The 16,861-nt window shown below is 36.1% G+C and overlaps 1 protein-coding gene across 2 annotated transcripts; it reads left to right on the top strand.

Annotated features, from left to right (window-relative positions):
- The first annotated feature begins 8,399 nt into the window (after window positions 1-8,399).
- LOC122314230 (transmembrane protein 64) lies at window positions 8,400-16,330 on the top strand. 2 transcript variants are annotated; one of them, XM_043129698.1, is made up of 5 exons: window positions 8,400-8,647; window positions 9,082-9,350; window positions 14,823-15,059; window positions 15,169-15,386; window positions 15,722-16,330. In XM_043129698.1, exons 2-5 carry the CDS (start codon window positions 9,102-9,104, stop codon window positions 15,981-15,983), a joined length of 966 nt encoding a protein of 321 aa, XP_042985632.1. In that variant the 5' UTR covers window positions 8,400-8,647; window positions 9,082-9,101; the 3' UTR covers window positions 15,984-16,330. The 2 variants fall into 2 exon arrangements, with proteins under 2 accessions (XP_042985632.1, XP_042985633.1); XM_043129699.1 differs by lacking the exon at window positions 8,400-8,647 and adding an exon at window positions 8,684-8,804.
- Window positions 16,331-16,861: the final 531 nt, after the last annotated feature.

Genomic DNA, 16,861 nt, shown 5'->3' with positions numbered 1-16,861 from the left:
TAGATAAGCTACATTCTGAAGATTGGGTATTGTATGAATTTTTTAGATAAGCTACATTCTAAACTTCGGAAGTTAAGATAACCTATGCTTCCGACAAGCCCTTAATTGGCAAAATTCTTAATGGCAATTCGAATAGTTGAAAGAAAAGAGTAACTCTTGATTTTTTTTATATCGCATCACTTGCTATAGACTTGCAAAGAGCTAGTTGGGAGATGTGATAGAGTGATAATAATGCATTCAAGAAGCATAAAGTTGAGAAAATTTCAAATTAAAAACATGTTACATGCTTGTTTAATACATTAAAATAGAAGTAAGAAAGGTTGAAGCATGACTAAAAGGAAAAAAAATGTTTTTTTATCTGTTCAAATCACATTGAAGGACATGGCAGCACATTTAAAAAATATTCTAAGTGTTTCACTAATATCTCTCACTATCTCTCTCTTTTCTATTTTCATTTCTAGCCCTAACCTCCAGTGATGAACTGCACAGAACATGAGGGGATAACCAACCACTTATGGAAGATTCAGGGGAGGGAGTGGAGGAGAGCCATGAGAACAAAGATAAGAAGGAGAGGATTCAGAGAGTAGAGACACACATGGGGATAAGTCTTGTTCTCAAAGTAGATTTTAGAGATTTTTATTCTTTTCTAAAAAATGTAGTCTGTTATGCTGTGTTTTGGTTTTCATCGCTTTGAAATATACTATGCGTGAGTAATTTACTAAAAACCTAGGCTCAAGAATTGTTTGAATGGGTTGTGTTTCCTAGTGTTTGTGATTTTCCATCATATTTAGCAAGTGGTATCAGAAAGTTTTCTACCATCTATTATATGATGTTGTTTTCAAGGTTTGCTTACTAATCCTTGGTTCATTGTCGATTGAAAGGGCACAATGGATTCTTGGGTTGTGTAAGATCCTAATTTTTGTTATCACACTTAACAACAGTTTGGTATTAATTTGATGGACCTTTTTTTCATAAATTATACTGTGCATGCATGATTCATTTACATCATTTGAACACTTTTTTCTTGATCGAAATAGTGTTTGAACGAAATCGAGAAGTCCTAACCCTTTTTGTTTAATCAATCTGTGAAAAGGAACCCGCAGCCTAGGTTTTTGACAAAAGTTTTCTTGGACATTCAAAATTGTTTTAAAGTCATTCTTGAAACTGCCAAGTTTAGGTATCGTTGAAAGTACCCTACAAGATTCTATAGAGTAGATACATTGTTCTAATTGAAAGAAAAATGAATTAAATCATATCATTCTCATTTTTGTGCATACTGAGCCAGACTCAATAGTCAAGGGTTTGTTTTCATTCCTCAATCCTTTTTCACCATCATTCTTTCCACGTTTTTAGCAATAAGAATATTCTCATTTTGACTGCAAAAGCATTATGGTTCAGTTCTTCAAAGCTTTAATCCCTGTGAATTTGACCTTGAAACTCTCCCTAGAAATAATTTCACACCTTTTGCACTTGGGAGGCATTTTAATTGGAAAGACAGGATTTATGCAAGTTTGTATTGAACTTCATTAAGTAGGGAGGCTCTCTTAGAAGTATTAACAATAATTTTATTAAAAAGTTCCAAAAGTTAAAAATCCCTAGAGAGTCATTGAATATAAACCTATCAGCTTGTGTAATGTCCTTTATAATATAGTGTCCAAAGTTCTTGCTAACATATTAAAACAGGTTTTGCCTAAAATCATATCTCCTAATCAAAGTGCCTCCATTCTTGGAATGCTTATTTCAGACAATGTCCTTGTGGCATATGAGACTCTTCATACTTTAAACACTTGTAAGAGATTAGATGAGAATTACATGGCTCTTAAGCTTGATATAAGCAAAGTATATGATTGAGTGGAATGGAAGTTTCTTGAATTTGTGATGCATAAAATGGGCTTTGATCATAGATGGATTTCACTTATCATGGAATGCATCTCTTTTGTTTCATACTCTTTATTACTTAATGGTGATCTTAAAGCTCTTTTTCTCCTACAAGGGGAATTAGACAAGGAGATCCTCTCTCTCCATACATGTTTATCATTTGTGCTAAGGCTTTAGCTTCTCTACTGAATCAAGCTGAGAGAGTGGATGGTATTTAGGTGTCCCTATTAGCAAATCCTCACTCACTATCAATCACCTCTTTTTTGCTGATGATAGTTTATTATTTTGTAAGGCAAATCCTCTTGAGTGGAGTAGAATCTTTGGCATCTTGGATCAATATGAAAAGGCCTCTGGGCATAAACTTAACAAGGACAAGACATCAATTTTTTCAGCAAACACACTCCACTAGATGTTAAAAGCATTATTGTGGAAGTGGCAGGTGTGAGATGAAATGGAACTTACGAAAAATACTTGGGACTTCCAGCTGCTGTGGGTAGATCAAAGTTCTCAGCTTTTACCTCTCTTTTGGATAGCACTTGGGCTCGATTATCTAATTGAAAAACAAAATTCTTATCTGCTGCAGGAAAGAAATCCTTATGAAAGTAGTTCTTTAGGCTATTCCTACTTACACTATAGTCATTTTCTTGCTACTAACTTCCATCATTCAGAGGTTGAACAAAATGATGAGGAATTTTTGGTGGAAACAGAATGGAGATCATTCTAAGATTCATTGGTTAAAGTGGGATTAGTTGGGTCTATCAAAGGAGGTAGGGGGTTGGGCTTTAGGGATTTTAAAATTTTTAATCTAGCAATGTTAGCCAAATAAAGTTGGAGAATGCTTAAAAATCCAAATTCCTTAATTGCTCAAGCGTTTAAGCAGAAGTATTTTCCTCATAAAGAGTTAATGGAGGCTACGTTGGGTAACATGCCATCTTATGTGTGGATAAGTCTTAAAGCAAGGCAACAGTTACTGAAGAAGGGGCTGATGTGGAGGATTAGAGATGGAAGGGAAGTCAGAATTTAGAAAGATTAATGGATACCAAGACCACATTATTTGAAGATCCAATTCCCAATGATGAGTGCAAATGAAGATGCTAGAGTTGATGAGATTATTGACATTGATAGAAGTGATTGAGATTTGAATAAATTGCATTTCTTGTTCACTCCATAAGAGGTTGATCTTATTCGAAGTATTTCACTTGGTCTTGGTAGAAAAGAGGATACAGTGGTATGGCACTACACTTAGGTTGGCATTTTTACAGTTAAAAGCACATACCATTTGCATTGAGACCTTGAGTTAACATGTCATAGAAGTTGTTCAGATGATCATGGCAAGGAAAAGGTATGGAAATCAATTTGGAAGTTGAATGTACAAAATGTAGTCAAAATTTTTATATAAAGGGCTTGCAAAGATGTTTTACCTAGTTTATCCAATCTGTGTAAAAGGAAAATAGTTGAGGAAGATTTGTGCCCTATCTGCAAGTTAGTTTCAGAATCAGTTAGACATGCCATATGGAGTTGTGAAGGAGCAAAGGATGTTTGGAGCTAAGGTAGTAACAAAATTCAAAAGATGGCTTTCTATAGCAACTCTTTTATAGACATTTGGAGCAGACTTTTTAATAAGTTGTAGCATGAGAAGCTAGTAATAGTAGCAATTACAGCAAGGCTAATTTGGCACAGAAGAAATGATGTTATCCGTGGGAAAACCTTTGATTCACAACAGCAGCAAACCTCCACAGGTTCAACAGCAGCAATAGAATCACAGACGAATGAAGCCAATAGGTTTTGATTTCAAAGCTAATTGAGATGCTGGTATAAACAAGGAAATAGGAAAGATAGACAGGGGTTATTCAAGATGGAGGAGGACAGGTGATTGGATCTCTATGTGCTCCTAGAGATATGGGCGTGTCTCCAAGGTTGGCTAAGTCTATAGTAGCTATGATGGCAGCAAATTTCTGTAAAGATATGGACATTCATTCTTTCATCTTAAAAGGTGATGCTACACAAGTGGTCACTAATCTTTCAAGTGCTCATTCTAATTATAGCCAAGTAGAGTGTTCAATAAAATATACTAAAATACTACTTAGTTCTTTCGCAAACTGGTCTATTAAACACATTAGAAGAGTTTGCAATAAAGCAGCTCATGTTCTTATTCGAGAAACTTTATCTCTTCATGATGATCTTATAGGCATAGAAGAAATTCTATTTTGTATTTAGTCGATTGTATCTTAAGAGATGTTGTAAGACTTGTCGAGCAATAAGATTATAAGAGGGCTACCTAGAGGCAGTTCAAACCCTTGGCTTGTATTTGGTGATTTTAATGAGATCCTCACCCAGGGAGAAAAATGGGGAGGGAGGGATAGACCTGCTCAGCAAATGTTAGATTTTTGTGAGTTATTAACTGATTGCAACCTGAAGGGTTCAGTGGCCCTAAATACACATGGTGTAATAAAAGGGAGGACTTAGCTCTGGTATTTAAAAGTTTGGACAAACTTTTAGGGAATCTTTCCCGGTGCAACATATTTGAAAGGGCTTTTATTTTACATGGTTTTTCCTCTTATTCAAATCAATTACCACTGTAAATAGATATTTTAAGTGTCCAACCAAAAAGAAGAAGCATAAAACCATTCAGGTTTGCACTATGTGGTTAGGAGAAAAGGGTGTAACCAGATTGTGTCTAATTCTAGGAACCTACTTAGTAATCAGTCTTGCTTAAAGGATGTTATACCAAGTATCTCTTGTTGTTGCTAAATTGAAACAATGGAATAAAGTTCAGCTTGGCCAAGTGCAATGTAATCTGCATAAATCCAGACAGAAACTTAAGCTGGTGCAACAAAAAGATCCCATTGAACTAAACTTTGAGGAAGTTACTATTGCAAGAAGTTCATAAATGGTTAAGTAGGGAATAAGTGATGTGGAAGCAAAGATCTCAAGCCCTGTGGTTAGCTGAGGGTGATAAAAACACAAAGTTCTTCCATGTTAAAGCATCTCAAAGACAAAAGAAGAACATGATCTTTAAACTTATGGATGAAGGAGGAAATTGGCATGAAGGAGAGCACTGTGACAACCTTATTGTTAACCATTTCACTTCTTTGTTTTCCTCTACATGTACTCAAAATGTCCTTCAGGTGCATGATAACATTGACAGTAAAATCACAATGGAGATGAATGCAGACCTTATTAAACCATATTATGTGGATGAAGTCAATAGAGCCATGAAAGAAATGCACCCCTTGAAGGCCCTAGGACCTGATGGAATGCCTAATTTGTTCTTTCAACAATATTGGCCTCAAATTGGTACTTCTATATCTACTGTTATCTTTCATGCTCTAAACTCTGGTGAATTCCCTCAAGCTGTTAACCATACTTATATTACCGTGGTTCTCAAGATAAAAAATCCTATTAAAATTAATGACTTTAGACCTATTAGCCTTTGTAATGTCCCTTACAAGCTGATCTTGAAAGTCATTGCTAATAGGATCAAATATGTCTTAACTGCTGTTATCTCAGAAACACAATCTACCTTCTTACCTAGCCGATTGATCTCGGATAATGTCCTTGTAGCCTATGAGGTCATTCCTTTTTTAAAAAGGAAAAAGATGGGTAAAACGGGTTATATGTGTCTAAAGCTGGATATGAGTAAAGCTTATGATAGGGTGGAATGACCATTTCTTGAAGCAGTAATGTTTAAGCTTGGTTTCCATAAAAAGTTAATCAAACTTGTTATGAAATGTGTTCAAAGTGCCTCATTTTCAGTTCTTATTAATGGAGCACCTTCTGGACATATTATTCCTTCTAGAGGCTTGAGACAAGCAAATTTGGTAAATGAGAATTCTCATCTCAAACTCAAAATTCTCATCTTATCATTATAACTTTCCCAAATTCTCACACAAATATAATAAAAAATTCAACTTTTTCAAATCCCAATTCAACTTTTTCAAATTTCAAAATAATAATAATACTAAAAAAATAATATTTTAAACTTTCATCTTAAACTCAAAATTCTCATCTCTACCCCCAAACCTGCCCAAGGAGATCTCATCTCTCCTTATCTATTTCTGATGTACACATAAGGCTTAATTGGTTTGCTTAGGAGAGTAGCTGTTTCAAACTCAATCTTTGGTATATAAGTTTATTGAGGGGACCCAAGGCTTAACCATCTGCTTTTTGCAGATGATAGTCTAATTTTCGATATTGCTAATGTTGAGATTAATTGTACATTACTTGAGCTCTTGAAAACATATGGGGATGCTTCAATTCAGCTGATTAACCAAGACAAAATTGCCATGATGTTTAGTCAGAATACTAAGGCTGCTAACAAGAGAGCTATTATGGAACTATGGGGTAATTCACAAGTATAGCACTATGACAAGTACCTAGGCTTACCACCATTGATTGATAAATCAAAGATGATTACCTTTGCTGAGATTAGTACAAAGTGTGGTTGAAACTACAAGGTTGGAAGAGTAATATGTTTTCTCAAGGGAGAAGGGAGGTTTTGTTAAAAGCAGTGGCTTTAGCTCTTCCATCTTATGCCATGAGTTGTTTCAAACTCCGTCATAAGTTATGTATTGACCTTGAGGGAATTATGGCAAGCTATTGGTGGGGGTAGAAGGAGGAAAGAAAGGTCAATTGGATTAGCTGGCATCGCATGTGCAAATCTAAATCTGTTAGAGGTTTAGGGTTCAAAGATTTGGAAACCTTCAATATGGCTATGCTAGCTAAACAAAGTTGGCGGCTACTACAGAGTAAGGATGGTTTGTTCTACAAGGTTTATAGTGCCAAGTGCTTCTCTAATACTACTCTATTTGAGGCTCCTCTTGGTAGTTCACCCTCTTTTGCTTGGAGAGGGATATGTGAGGCTAAGAATCTCTTATTCAAAGGAGGGAGATGGAATGTGAGTAATAGTAGAAATATTCTTACCCTGAAGGACTCTTGGATTCTTGGCTATCAAGACCTAAGTAAGGAAGTATCTGTCAATTGCAACTAGTTCAATAATGCACTAGCTGAATTGGATGATCAAGTTTCTTCTTTAATTGATAGCAATACACATTGGTGGAATATGCCTAAGATTAGAACTTTCTTCAATCCAAAAATTGTTGAGGCTGTGTTGAGGATACATCCCAGTTTTTCTAATAAGCCAGACAAGTCAGTTTGGGAGCATGAAAGGAGTGGTGTTTTTTAGTGTTTGAAGTGCGTACAGGTCTTTCAAGGAGATAACTTCCACAAATTCAGGGGAGACATCTTTTGTGGCCTCTAATAAGAAGTTTTAGAAGGTTTTGTGGAAACTGAAAATTTCTCACAAAGTCAGAATTTTTGCATAGAGGGCTTGCAAAGAGATTCTTCCCACAAAGTCAAACCTTCTTAGAAAAAGGGTAATGGTGGATGGTTCTTGCTTTTTTGTGATCATACAATGGAAGATTTAGCCCATGCTCTATTTTTTTGTCCAGCTATACATCAAATCTGGGTGAACAAATTTGTTGTTTTATAGAAAGAGGAGTTCTTCAGATTTGTTGAAAGTTAAATAGATTTCATCCCCATGGCATGGGGCTTTTGGTATAGAAGGAATAAAATGATTTGTGAAAGTATTAATTTGCCTCCTCCACAAGTTTTGAGCTATGCTCTTTGAAGGATATGTTGCCTACAAGTCCTCAACAGCAAATCCCTGTCAAGCCTCTGCACTATAGGTGGAGTCCACCTCCACCAGACTGGTTTAATTTCAATGTAGATGGGGCACTCTTCTTTGATTATAATAAAATTAGAATTGGAGCTATACTTTGTAATGCTTTGGTGATGTGATCATGGCTCTTGGCAAAGTAGAAGAGAGAATAAGAAAATGTGGAGGCTATGGCAGTTTTGAGAGGTCTGCAATTCTATCTTAAAGATTGATATTCATAATCTACTTATTGAGAGTGATTGCTTTCATTTAGTGGAGGAGATAAATAGTGTTTCTGAGCCTTCAACAACTATGAGAACTGTGATTGCTGAAATTAAAAGACTTATACTCAGATTCATGCAATATAAGATCCAGCATGGTTTCCGTATGGTTAATGTAGCAACTCACCTTCTAGCAGGGCATGCTTGGTCAATTTCTTATATGCAATTATGGTGGCATGGAGTTCCTTATTTTCTTGATAATGTTGTTTACATTGATGCACTTTCTTGTAAGCACTCTTAAAGCCTTTTGTGTCTATTTGTAATGAAATTATTTTCCTATATATAAAAAAAACTATAAAAAAGATTATTTTATTTATTTTGAACTGCTGTAGGTATTTAAGTTTGAATTAAAGTAGAAAATATTTATATTTTAATATATAATAGTAATTAAATTGTAATATAATTGGTGGGGTATCATTGTCCTTAAAAATAGTTGTAAATCCCGAAAATTAAAGGGAAGGCTTGAATAACCAATTTGACCCGGAGGAAAAGAAAGCAACGAAGGCAGCGCTAGGTAGAGCCGCAGATGGATCTAGATACGAACTTAATCCGGACTGTTTTTAAATATGTCAAAATGTACGCAATAGTCAAAAGTCAGGTTGGGTGTGCGGACTGTTGCAGACGGCCATTTTTTAAAAAAGAACAAGGAACCAAAAAACGTACCAGAAACGGAAAAAAAAAAAAAAAAAAAAACTACTTCGCAGTTCGGGTTTGCTCGGAAACAAGGGTGTTATTGGTGGAACAAGCAACAACCAAACAGCCCCAGCCCTTCGGGAGTCAGGGGTTTGTAGGCGACAGACTAGACTACTCAGTAGTCCTCTTCCGGTAGTAGGTAAAGATACTCAATTTGGCTCAACACCGCTACTTGATCTGCTTTCTTTTCGCGTGCCCAATTATTTGAGCTTTTCGGGTGTTTGGTCCTCTAAGATAGGACCCTAGGGTTCCATCGATGGAAAATCTGTGAAATTGAGTAGAAATCTGATATAATGGTATTTATCACCACCTATTACGCACCCAGTTATATGAAAATCTAGTTTTAGGTGGGAAAGACTTGTATGTATAAATATACTATCATTTCATAGATGTGAGGCAGTATAGAGTTTGCACCAAAATTTTTAGCTTTGCCCGGCACGTATGGTTCAGGATTCTTAACCCTTTTGCAACTGCTATAATTTCGATATGAGTAACGAACTTCCATTTATTATGGTTTGTTCTGAAGTATGCTTGCCAAGGCTTATAATATGCTATCTTTTTCTAAATTCACAGCCTTCTGGTTTCTCAAAAAGATGCCAAGCTCATCTGTAGATTTAGTGAGACATGCAAATTCTGCACATCATGTGAGGGAGAACAGTGAATTTGCTAGGCTGGTCATATCACGTGAACCATCTTCAGTGGAAGCTGATGTCTTACAGGCTCAAGCAGAAGCAAGGACTAAGTGTTTCATGTGGTGGGTCAAGGCCTTATTATGGTGCATGGTAATCATAATTTTTCTTCTCATGTTCTTGAAATGGGGACTCCCATTTCTTTTTGAGAAGGTACTTCTTACTCTATCTTTTGATTTAGTTATTTATTTTTTTCATTATTTGTTCATTTTCATAACAAACAATGTAATACGGTCAGCATCGATTAGACCTGTCTATACATTTATTCATCTTGTCCTGTATATACCATTTATTCATATTTTCTACCATTTTTGAGACTATTCTGTTGGGGATTGAGACTGATAATACCTTTGTAGACTCTCCAATTAATGAGATTTCTTTATTTATTTTGGGTAAGTAAAAAATATTATAACCAAAAGGAACCCTATAAAAGGAAGCACATACCAGCGCTACAAGCACCACATGACCAATACAACAGTACATAGGAAGAACACAACAAAGAGGAGAGAACAACATAGCATCAACAATGCTGTATAGCTCATCGGATAGTAGCATAGCTCAACAGACACTTTCACAACAATGCAGTAACCAAACCAGGTAGTATTAAGACAACAGCAAATCCTTGACAAAAGTTTGTAGCATTAAGACAGCAGCATATCCCTAGCAGTAGGTACCATACAGTAGCAACAATTAAGCAGCAACCAGTAACCAAGCAGCTGACAGCTGTTTGTGGCAGCCACTGGGAACTAGCAATACAGCAGCAACCGACAGAGAAGGGTGTAATAAGCTCAGCAGAAGTAGGCAGCAGGTGGTGTCAAGTAGCAGCAACAAGGCAGGAAAAGGGCAAGAGAAGAATAAGGTAGACCAAATTTTTTCAGAAAAGGGCAAGAGAAGAGTAAATGGTCAGGGCTTTGGATTGAAGTGTTGCATAGGGTACACTAAGTTGTTTGGGCAATGCTATGGAAGGCTAGTCCATCCATATTTTTCAAATGCTCTCTAACAGCTAGCCACAAGATTAAGACATGCCTTGGAATTGCCCCTTAAACTGTATTAGGTCATACCAAGGTTTTAGTTGGCTCCAAGGATGAAAAACTTTCTCAAGCATGCTTCACTAAGAAGTTTCTGTTTGGGGTTCATGCCCTATCATTTTGTCCTTTAGGACACAATTGGGTTTGAAGGTTGGAAGAGTATCATTCCTCAAAACCTCCCAGTATCCCAGATACGACTAGGGAGATGTGGAAATATCCAATTTGTACCTCTCAATAAAATTTGACAGCCTAACACCCATAGCCACTCTGGATTCGATGATAATGCTTTAGGGAAGGTGTTCATGAGGGGTCCAAAGGGTGCTCGTGATTAAAAAAGGGGAATGAATCTTTAGTCCTTGACAATGAATTGCATTCTGTTTGTGCAAAAAAATTCTAGGGGCCATCGGACTAGGGTTAGTTCCTTTTAAATTATGCAAGGTGCACTTGGTTTTGGTGGTATGCTCCCTCCCTCTAAGTTTAGGTTCGAACTCTTGGATGCAAACAACGTCTAGAGACCATTAGACTAGGGAAGTTGTAACACCCCTTCTCGTAGGTCAAGAATATTACGAACATTCATAGCATAATGCCCGGTAAGGAGATTTGAAGTCATGAAAATTCCTCATTCATTGAATCGTCAAACTAACTTAACATAACAGTCTTTGATAAGGTAAAGCTGAAAACATAATGAAAAAGCCTAAACTAGTTCTATGTGAAACCAACACTGCTTAAATGTCTACATCATATACTAAGTCTCTTGAAATTTATTCTACTTATGGCACTCTTGCTCTGTATCTACGAAATCATCACTTGGGACATTAAAACATAAAAACAGAGAAACAAACAAATGAGTCGAAGGCTCAGTAATAGCATATCATATTGTAAACGTAACTTAATTTAACATACACATTCACATAACATACATATCATTCATTAGTAAAATAAGCGGAATTATACATAATCATGAAAATACATGTAACGTGGATGCATGAATGACTGACTCCATGCAATTCCTATCATTCGTACGTATCTTATTCATCTTGTCTTTTACTTACATAGTGGCCATCATAACATGTGTGCATTAGTCCAATTGTCATTGACCTTACATAACATAGCATAGCATAGGTTAAATCACACTTGGGTTAGTGGCACCATATCGCTTATCATAACATGTAGTGAAACACGCTTGGGTCCGTGTTGTCACTTAACATGTGGTGAACCACGCTTGAGTTTGTGACACCGTCTAACAATTATAACATGTAGTAAAACACGCTTGGGTCTATGTTATCACCTATCATATGGTGAACCACACTTGAGTCCGTGGCACTGCATAACATATCATAACTTGTGGTGAAACACGCTTGGGTCCGTGTAACCTCCTAACATCTTATCTTTCATGTGGTGGATCACGCTTGAGTCTGCGGCTTGCACATCCACCCATAACTTAAGGCCAATCTTAAAGCTTACTTGTCATTCATGTGTTTTCTTATTAACTTTCATATTGCATGTGAACATGTTTGACTTCATGAAAATACATGGCATGACATACTTTTGTGCATGGCATAACATTGAACGTGGCATATCAACATGATTCTTACACAACATAACATAACATAGACATGGCATAACATGATCTAAACATTACATGAATATTACATGGCATACATGTGATTTTCATAACATCTCATCCATCTGACAACAATCCATATTAGCATAGCATACATAGGCTCATTTACAAGCATATCATCATAATTCATAGAGGTTCATGAAAAGGGGCTAACCTTGAATTGGCTCATAGCGTAGCATAGAACATCACATTTTTCATGCTAAAACTGAACCATTACAGCACACATAAAGATATGATCATACTACATACCTCTTACCACTGCTTCTTGGTTCCTACTTCGTTGCTCATCACCTATACGAGGTACTAGAAATCATTAATGTTTCTAGAAGATGTATTTTAGCATTTGATTACTTAAAAATCATACCATAGAGATAATTTAATAATATTCAGTTATTCTAAGATTAATAGATAGTAATATTATTTAAAACTCGCAACATATTCCTTGATTTTCTATTTAAAATATAACATAATAAGTTTACTAAAATCCGAACTAAATAGGCAATGGAAATGTTAACTAAAACAATAGGCTTAATAGTATACATTAAAATATACTTTAAATCCCATAAATATTTTCTGATAAAATTAAGTTGTAAAACTTTGGTCTGACTTAAATTTCAGCCCAGCCCCAATTAAAGAAAACAACCCACTTGAACTATTATGATAGTTTCTGAAATAAATCAAGCCCACTTGATTTAAAGACAAGTCCAATTAAAACTAAGCCCAGCCCCAACAAAACTCAACCTAATAAGAGGGCATTTTGGGAAAATGAAATAAATGGGCATGGCATTTTGGGAAGGTTGAAGGTAAACACATAGGCTTACGGGGGAGGCAGCTCGTTGTGCAACAGAGAGGGAATTGGGACTCACTGAGAGAGGAGGCTGATGTGACGACGGCTTTGGGTGGCTGGAAATCAGGCGGCACAATGGGAGGTTTCCTCTGGGCGTGGTGTTAAGGCAGAGAGAGAGAGAGAGAGAGAGAGAAATTGTCAAGCCCGAAACAGCAGGGGGAGAGGGCGGTGGCGGACAATTGTGGGCTTAACAGAATAGTGGGGATCTGACAGAACTTGGCTGGCCGGCGGTTTTTGGATTACTCAGTGGTGGTCCAACTCCTCTAAGGTCGACGGTGTGGAGTGGCAACAAAACACACAACTATTGGCTAATAACCGTGGAGAGAGAAATAGCAGAGAGATATGGGTCAATGCACATGGTGGTGGAAGGAGGGCTTACCGTTGGTGTGCTTTGTGCTGGTTTCCGACAAGGTGGTGGTTTGGTATGGAGAGAAATTGCTACGGTGGCTTCTTTTTTCGACGTGGGGCTTGCTGTGAGAATGCATTTAGCCGTGAGGGAGGAATAATGTGAATAAAATGAAGATATTTAGGCTAGGGTTTGAAGTTGGAATTTGGCTACAAATTAGGAAACTACTCCCACAAGGAAATAGACACTGAGAGGCTTATGGGCATGAAGGGTAGAAGAATCCCATTCAAAAACAATTACCATCTCAAAACTGATACATAAAAGAAAATAAAATTACTACTACTAATAATAATAATAATAACAACAACCATATTAGTAATAATAATAATAATCCAATTTAATCCCAATTTCTAGGACCCGCATGTCACAAAAATTCCCTTGTATTACCTGACGTGCTCTTTCAGGAAACTCTTTGCCGAGGGCTTGTGTTAAGAGCCTTGGTCTTGGTGTTATGCTCCCTCTAGGTCTACATTAGGTGCATACAACTTCCAGGGGCCATCAGACTAGGAAACATTCCCTTGAATTGCCTGAGATTTAGGTCTCGTTTGTTTTCACAGATGAGATGAGATGAATTGGGATAGAAGTTAAAAATTGAATAAAATATTGTTATAATATATTTTTTAATATTATTATTGTTTTGGGATTTGAAAAAGTTGAATTGTTTATTTTATTTTGTGTGAGAATTTGAGAAAGTTGTAATGATTAGATAAGATGAGATGAGGTGTGTTGTGAAAACAAACGAGGCCACTTGCGGTAAACTCTTGGTTGAGGGTTGTGCACCCCGGGAATAGTTAGGACTTTGTTTCAGACACTTGGTGCTAATACAAAAATGAATTGCGTGCTAATTAAAAAATGAATTGCGATCTTTCACAGGGAGATTCCCGTGGTGACAATATTTTCCTACTCACCCAAGAACTATCAACAAGTGTGTTAAAATGCCAAAAGCCTTCAATTTTGATGAGATAGTTCTGAACTCGACAAGACCAATTGGACTGATTACTACTATTGCAATTATGGCATAGCTGTTTGAGTAGGACCACAGTTCCGAGTCTCAATATGTTTCATCCCAAGGCCACCTTCCTTTTTCTGGGAGGTGTACAAGATCCCAAGACACTTTAGCTCCCTAAAATTTCTGCTCACTTCACTTATCCAAAAAAAAAAAAAAATTAAAATTTCTGCTCACTTCCCTTCCTTGGGAAAGCCCTAAGTAGTTGCTTCACTTGTCAGATGATTGGTTTATGTAATAGAAATATAGAATACTGATAGGCTTGAATAGCAACAAGCTCTAGATTCAGCCTTTGCAGAGTGGATATAGTTACTCAAAAAGCTCCATTAAATCTGCAATATAATATGCTACAATATTACATGGGTTGCACTGGCATATGGCTAAGCCAATGCTAGTGCTCTAAGGCCAACAAAACATTGGCATCCTTGCTCGTCAGCACTGATTTTTTTTTTTTTTTTGACATTCAAGTATGATTGAAAATAAAGCTCTCTAAACTGACAACTGGATAATGCACTCAAAAGTTATGAAAATGCCATTTTAAAATTATTCTCCTGCTATTTAGGAAAGTATGCCATATGTCATGTTCAATTCCAAATAACGTAGCCAAAAAAAGAAAAAGAAATGATGCCACCATTTATGCAGTAATCTTTTTCCTGTGGAAGCTCTAAAACTTTTTGCTTAATTTTATCTGAATCTTTATCAATTTCACTATAGGTCCTCTTCCCCTTCATGCAATGGGAAGCCACTGCCTTTGGCCGTCCAGTTCTTGCCCTTGTGCTTGTTGCTTCTCTGGCTCTTTTCCCTGTGTTCTTAATCCCTTCTGGCCCTTCCATGTGGCTGGCTGGGATGATTTTTGGATATGGGATTGGTTTTGTCATAATCATGGTTGGAACAACCATTGGGATGATCCTCCCCTATTTAATTGGACTTCTGTTCCAGGACCGTATTCAAGTAAGACTTGAGAATACCTGTATTGCTATTATCTTACTTTTTATGATTTAATGAAGTGGGAAACAGTTTTATGCATCTGTCTCTGATCTATCTGTTGTTCATTGTGCAGCACTGGTTAATGAGATGGCCCCAGAAAGCTGAAATGATTAGACTTGCTGGAGAAGGAAGCTGGTTCCATCAATTCAAAGTGGTTGCTCTCTTTAGGGTTTCTCCATTTCCATACACAATATTTAACTATGCAATTGTGGTAACAAGTATGAGGTTTTGGCCCTACTTATGTGGATCAGTTGCTGGCATGGTTCCAGAAGCTTTCATTTATATCTATAGGTCTGTGCTCTGAATTCCTAAGTTTGATTGTTTTGCCCTGATTGTAGTTCAAAGAAAAATAAAACATGGTAAAAGATAAGAGGTCTTTCAATTCTCTATTATTTGTTGATGGGAAAAACATAAGTCACAACCAAATATGGTCAGAAATCTATTGACAATGATATAGTTGGCCAAATAAAATTCATTATTTATTACTTTTTCTTTTTCCATATTTCATCTAATAATGACTTTCACTGGTTCCATTTAAACGCAGATGCAAACACGCACACATTTATATACATGTAAAAACATATAAATGTGGATATGTGTTAAACCATGTTGGCTGTTCTTTGCAGTGGCCGGTTAATAAGGACATTAGCAGATGCAAAGTATGGGAACCTCCACCTTACTACGGTGGAAATCATATATAACATCATATCCTTCATCATCGCAATTGTTATCACAATTGCATTCACTATTTATGCGAAAAGAGCTTTAGATGAGATTAAAAGGGCCGAGACTGGTGGGGAAAATGCCTCTCTCTCTGACCATGGTGGTCTTGAGATGGAAAAGCTTTCACTTGAAAGACACAAGCAACTTTGTTCCTCATCCATTTAGTCATAGCCTGGATTCTTTATCAATAGCCCAGTACCTGTAAATATTGGGATTCAAGTAGTGGAGGTCTCAGGTTCCTCGATCCTTGTAACCCTTTTCTTTTAGACGCCACAGCGTTTGATATTTGTAAGTACAAGTTGTGCACACACGAGAGAAAAAAAGGTTATATCGTATATGAAGTGTAAGAGTTTTACGCAGGTTCTCTTAGCAGAAAAATGAAGTACGAGAGACTTTTAAGAATGTTTACTTGTGCCATTGGTTATTATCTTTGATTTAACAAACTAAAACATGTTCTACAATTAGTTGGACTGTAATTACATGATATTTATCTGAACCTTAAGTTGTATGTATTCTTCTTGTTTATGGATATTTTATTTGGAAAATATTCTGTATAAGTAGGTCTAAGAGTGTAACCAGGTTGGTTTTGGACATATTTTAAAACTAAATAGGTATACATCAGTTTTGAAAATTGGAAAACTGATATTGAATCAATTCATCATTGAAATTGAAACTTCCAGTTTTATCAATTTTGGTCCGATTTTTCCTGTGCAGTGGTGTTTAATTTATTTCTTTATTGTAGTGTCTAATTCCATGCTATTATACTAGTGTCTAACTCATTTATGTATTTGATTATATATATTAGTGATAATATGACCGTTACATATACTAAAACAATTAATTAATTTATGTTATTTACATTATTTTATAATAATTAATACATACTAGTATAGTATTGAATTTAACTATATTATTATAGTCTATATAAGTTAGAATAAACATTTTTTATGTAAGTATATATGATCAAATTTGTAGAAATGTATTTATAAAAAAGAATATATATTATTAATTTATTATGCCATAAAATGCATTTATTCTTGATA

This window comes from Carya illinoinensis, chromosome 6 (assembly GCF_018687715.1).
Source record: "Carya illinoinensis cultivar Pawnee chromosome 6, C.illinoinensisPawnee_v1, whole genome shotgun sequence".
NCBI classification, from domain to species: Eukaryota; Viridiplantae; Streptophyta; class Magnoliopsida; order Fagales; family Juglandaceae; genus Carya; species Carya illinoinensis.
Note: the sequence above shows the minus strand (reverse complement) of the source record. Positions and strands in the feature narration are given on the sequence as shown.

What these genes read in the sequence shown, in the direction of transcription:
- LOC122314230 (XM_043129698.1), top strand. Translation starts at nt 9,102, where the DNA reads ATGCCAAGCTCATCTGTAGATTTAGTGAGACATGCAAATTCTGCACAT. An exon ending in TCCCATTTCTTTTTGAGAAG is followed by an intron (nt 9,351 to 14,822) that starts GTACTTCTTACT and finishes ATTTCACTATAG; the next exon opens with GTCCTCTTCCCCTTCATGCA. An exon ending in TGTTCCAGGACCGTATTCAA is followed by an intron (nt 15,060 to 15,168) that starts GTAAGACTTGAG and finishes TTCATTGTGCAG; the next exon opens with CACTGGTTAATGAGATGGCC.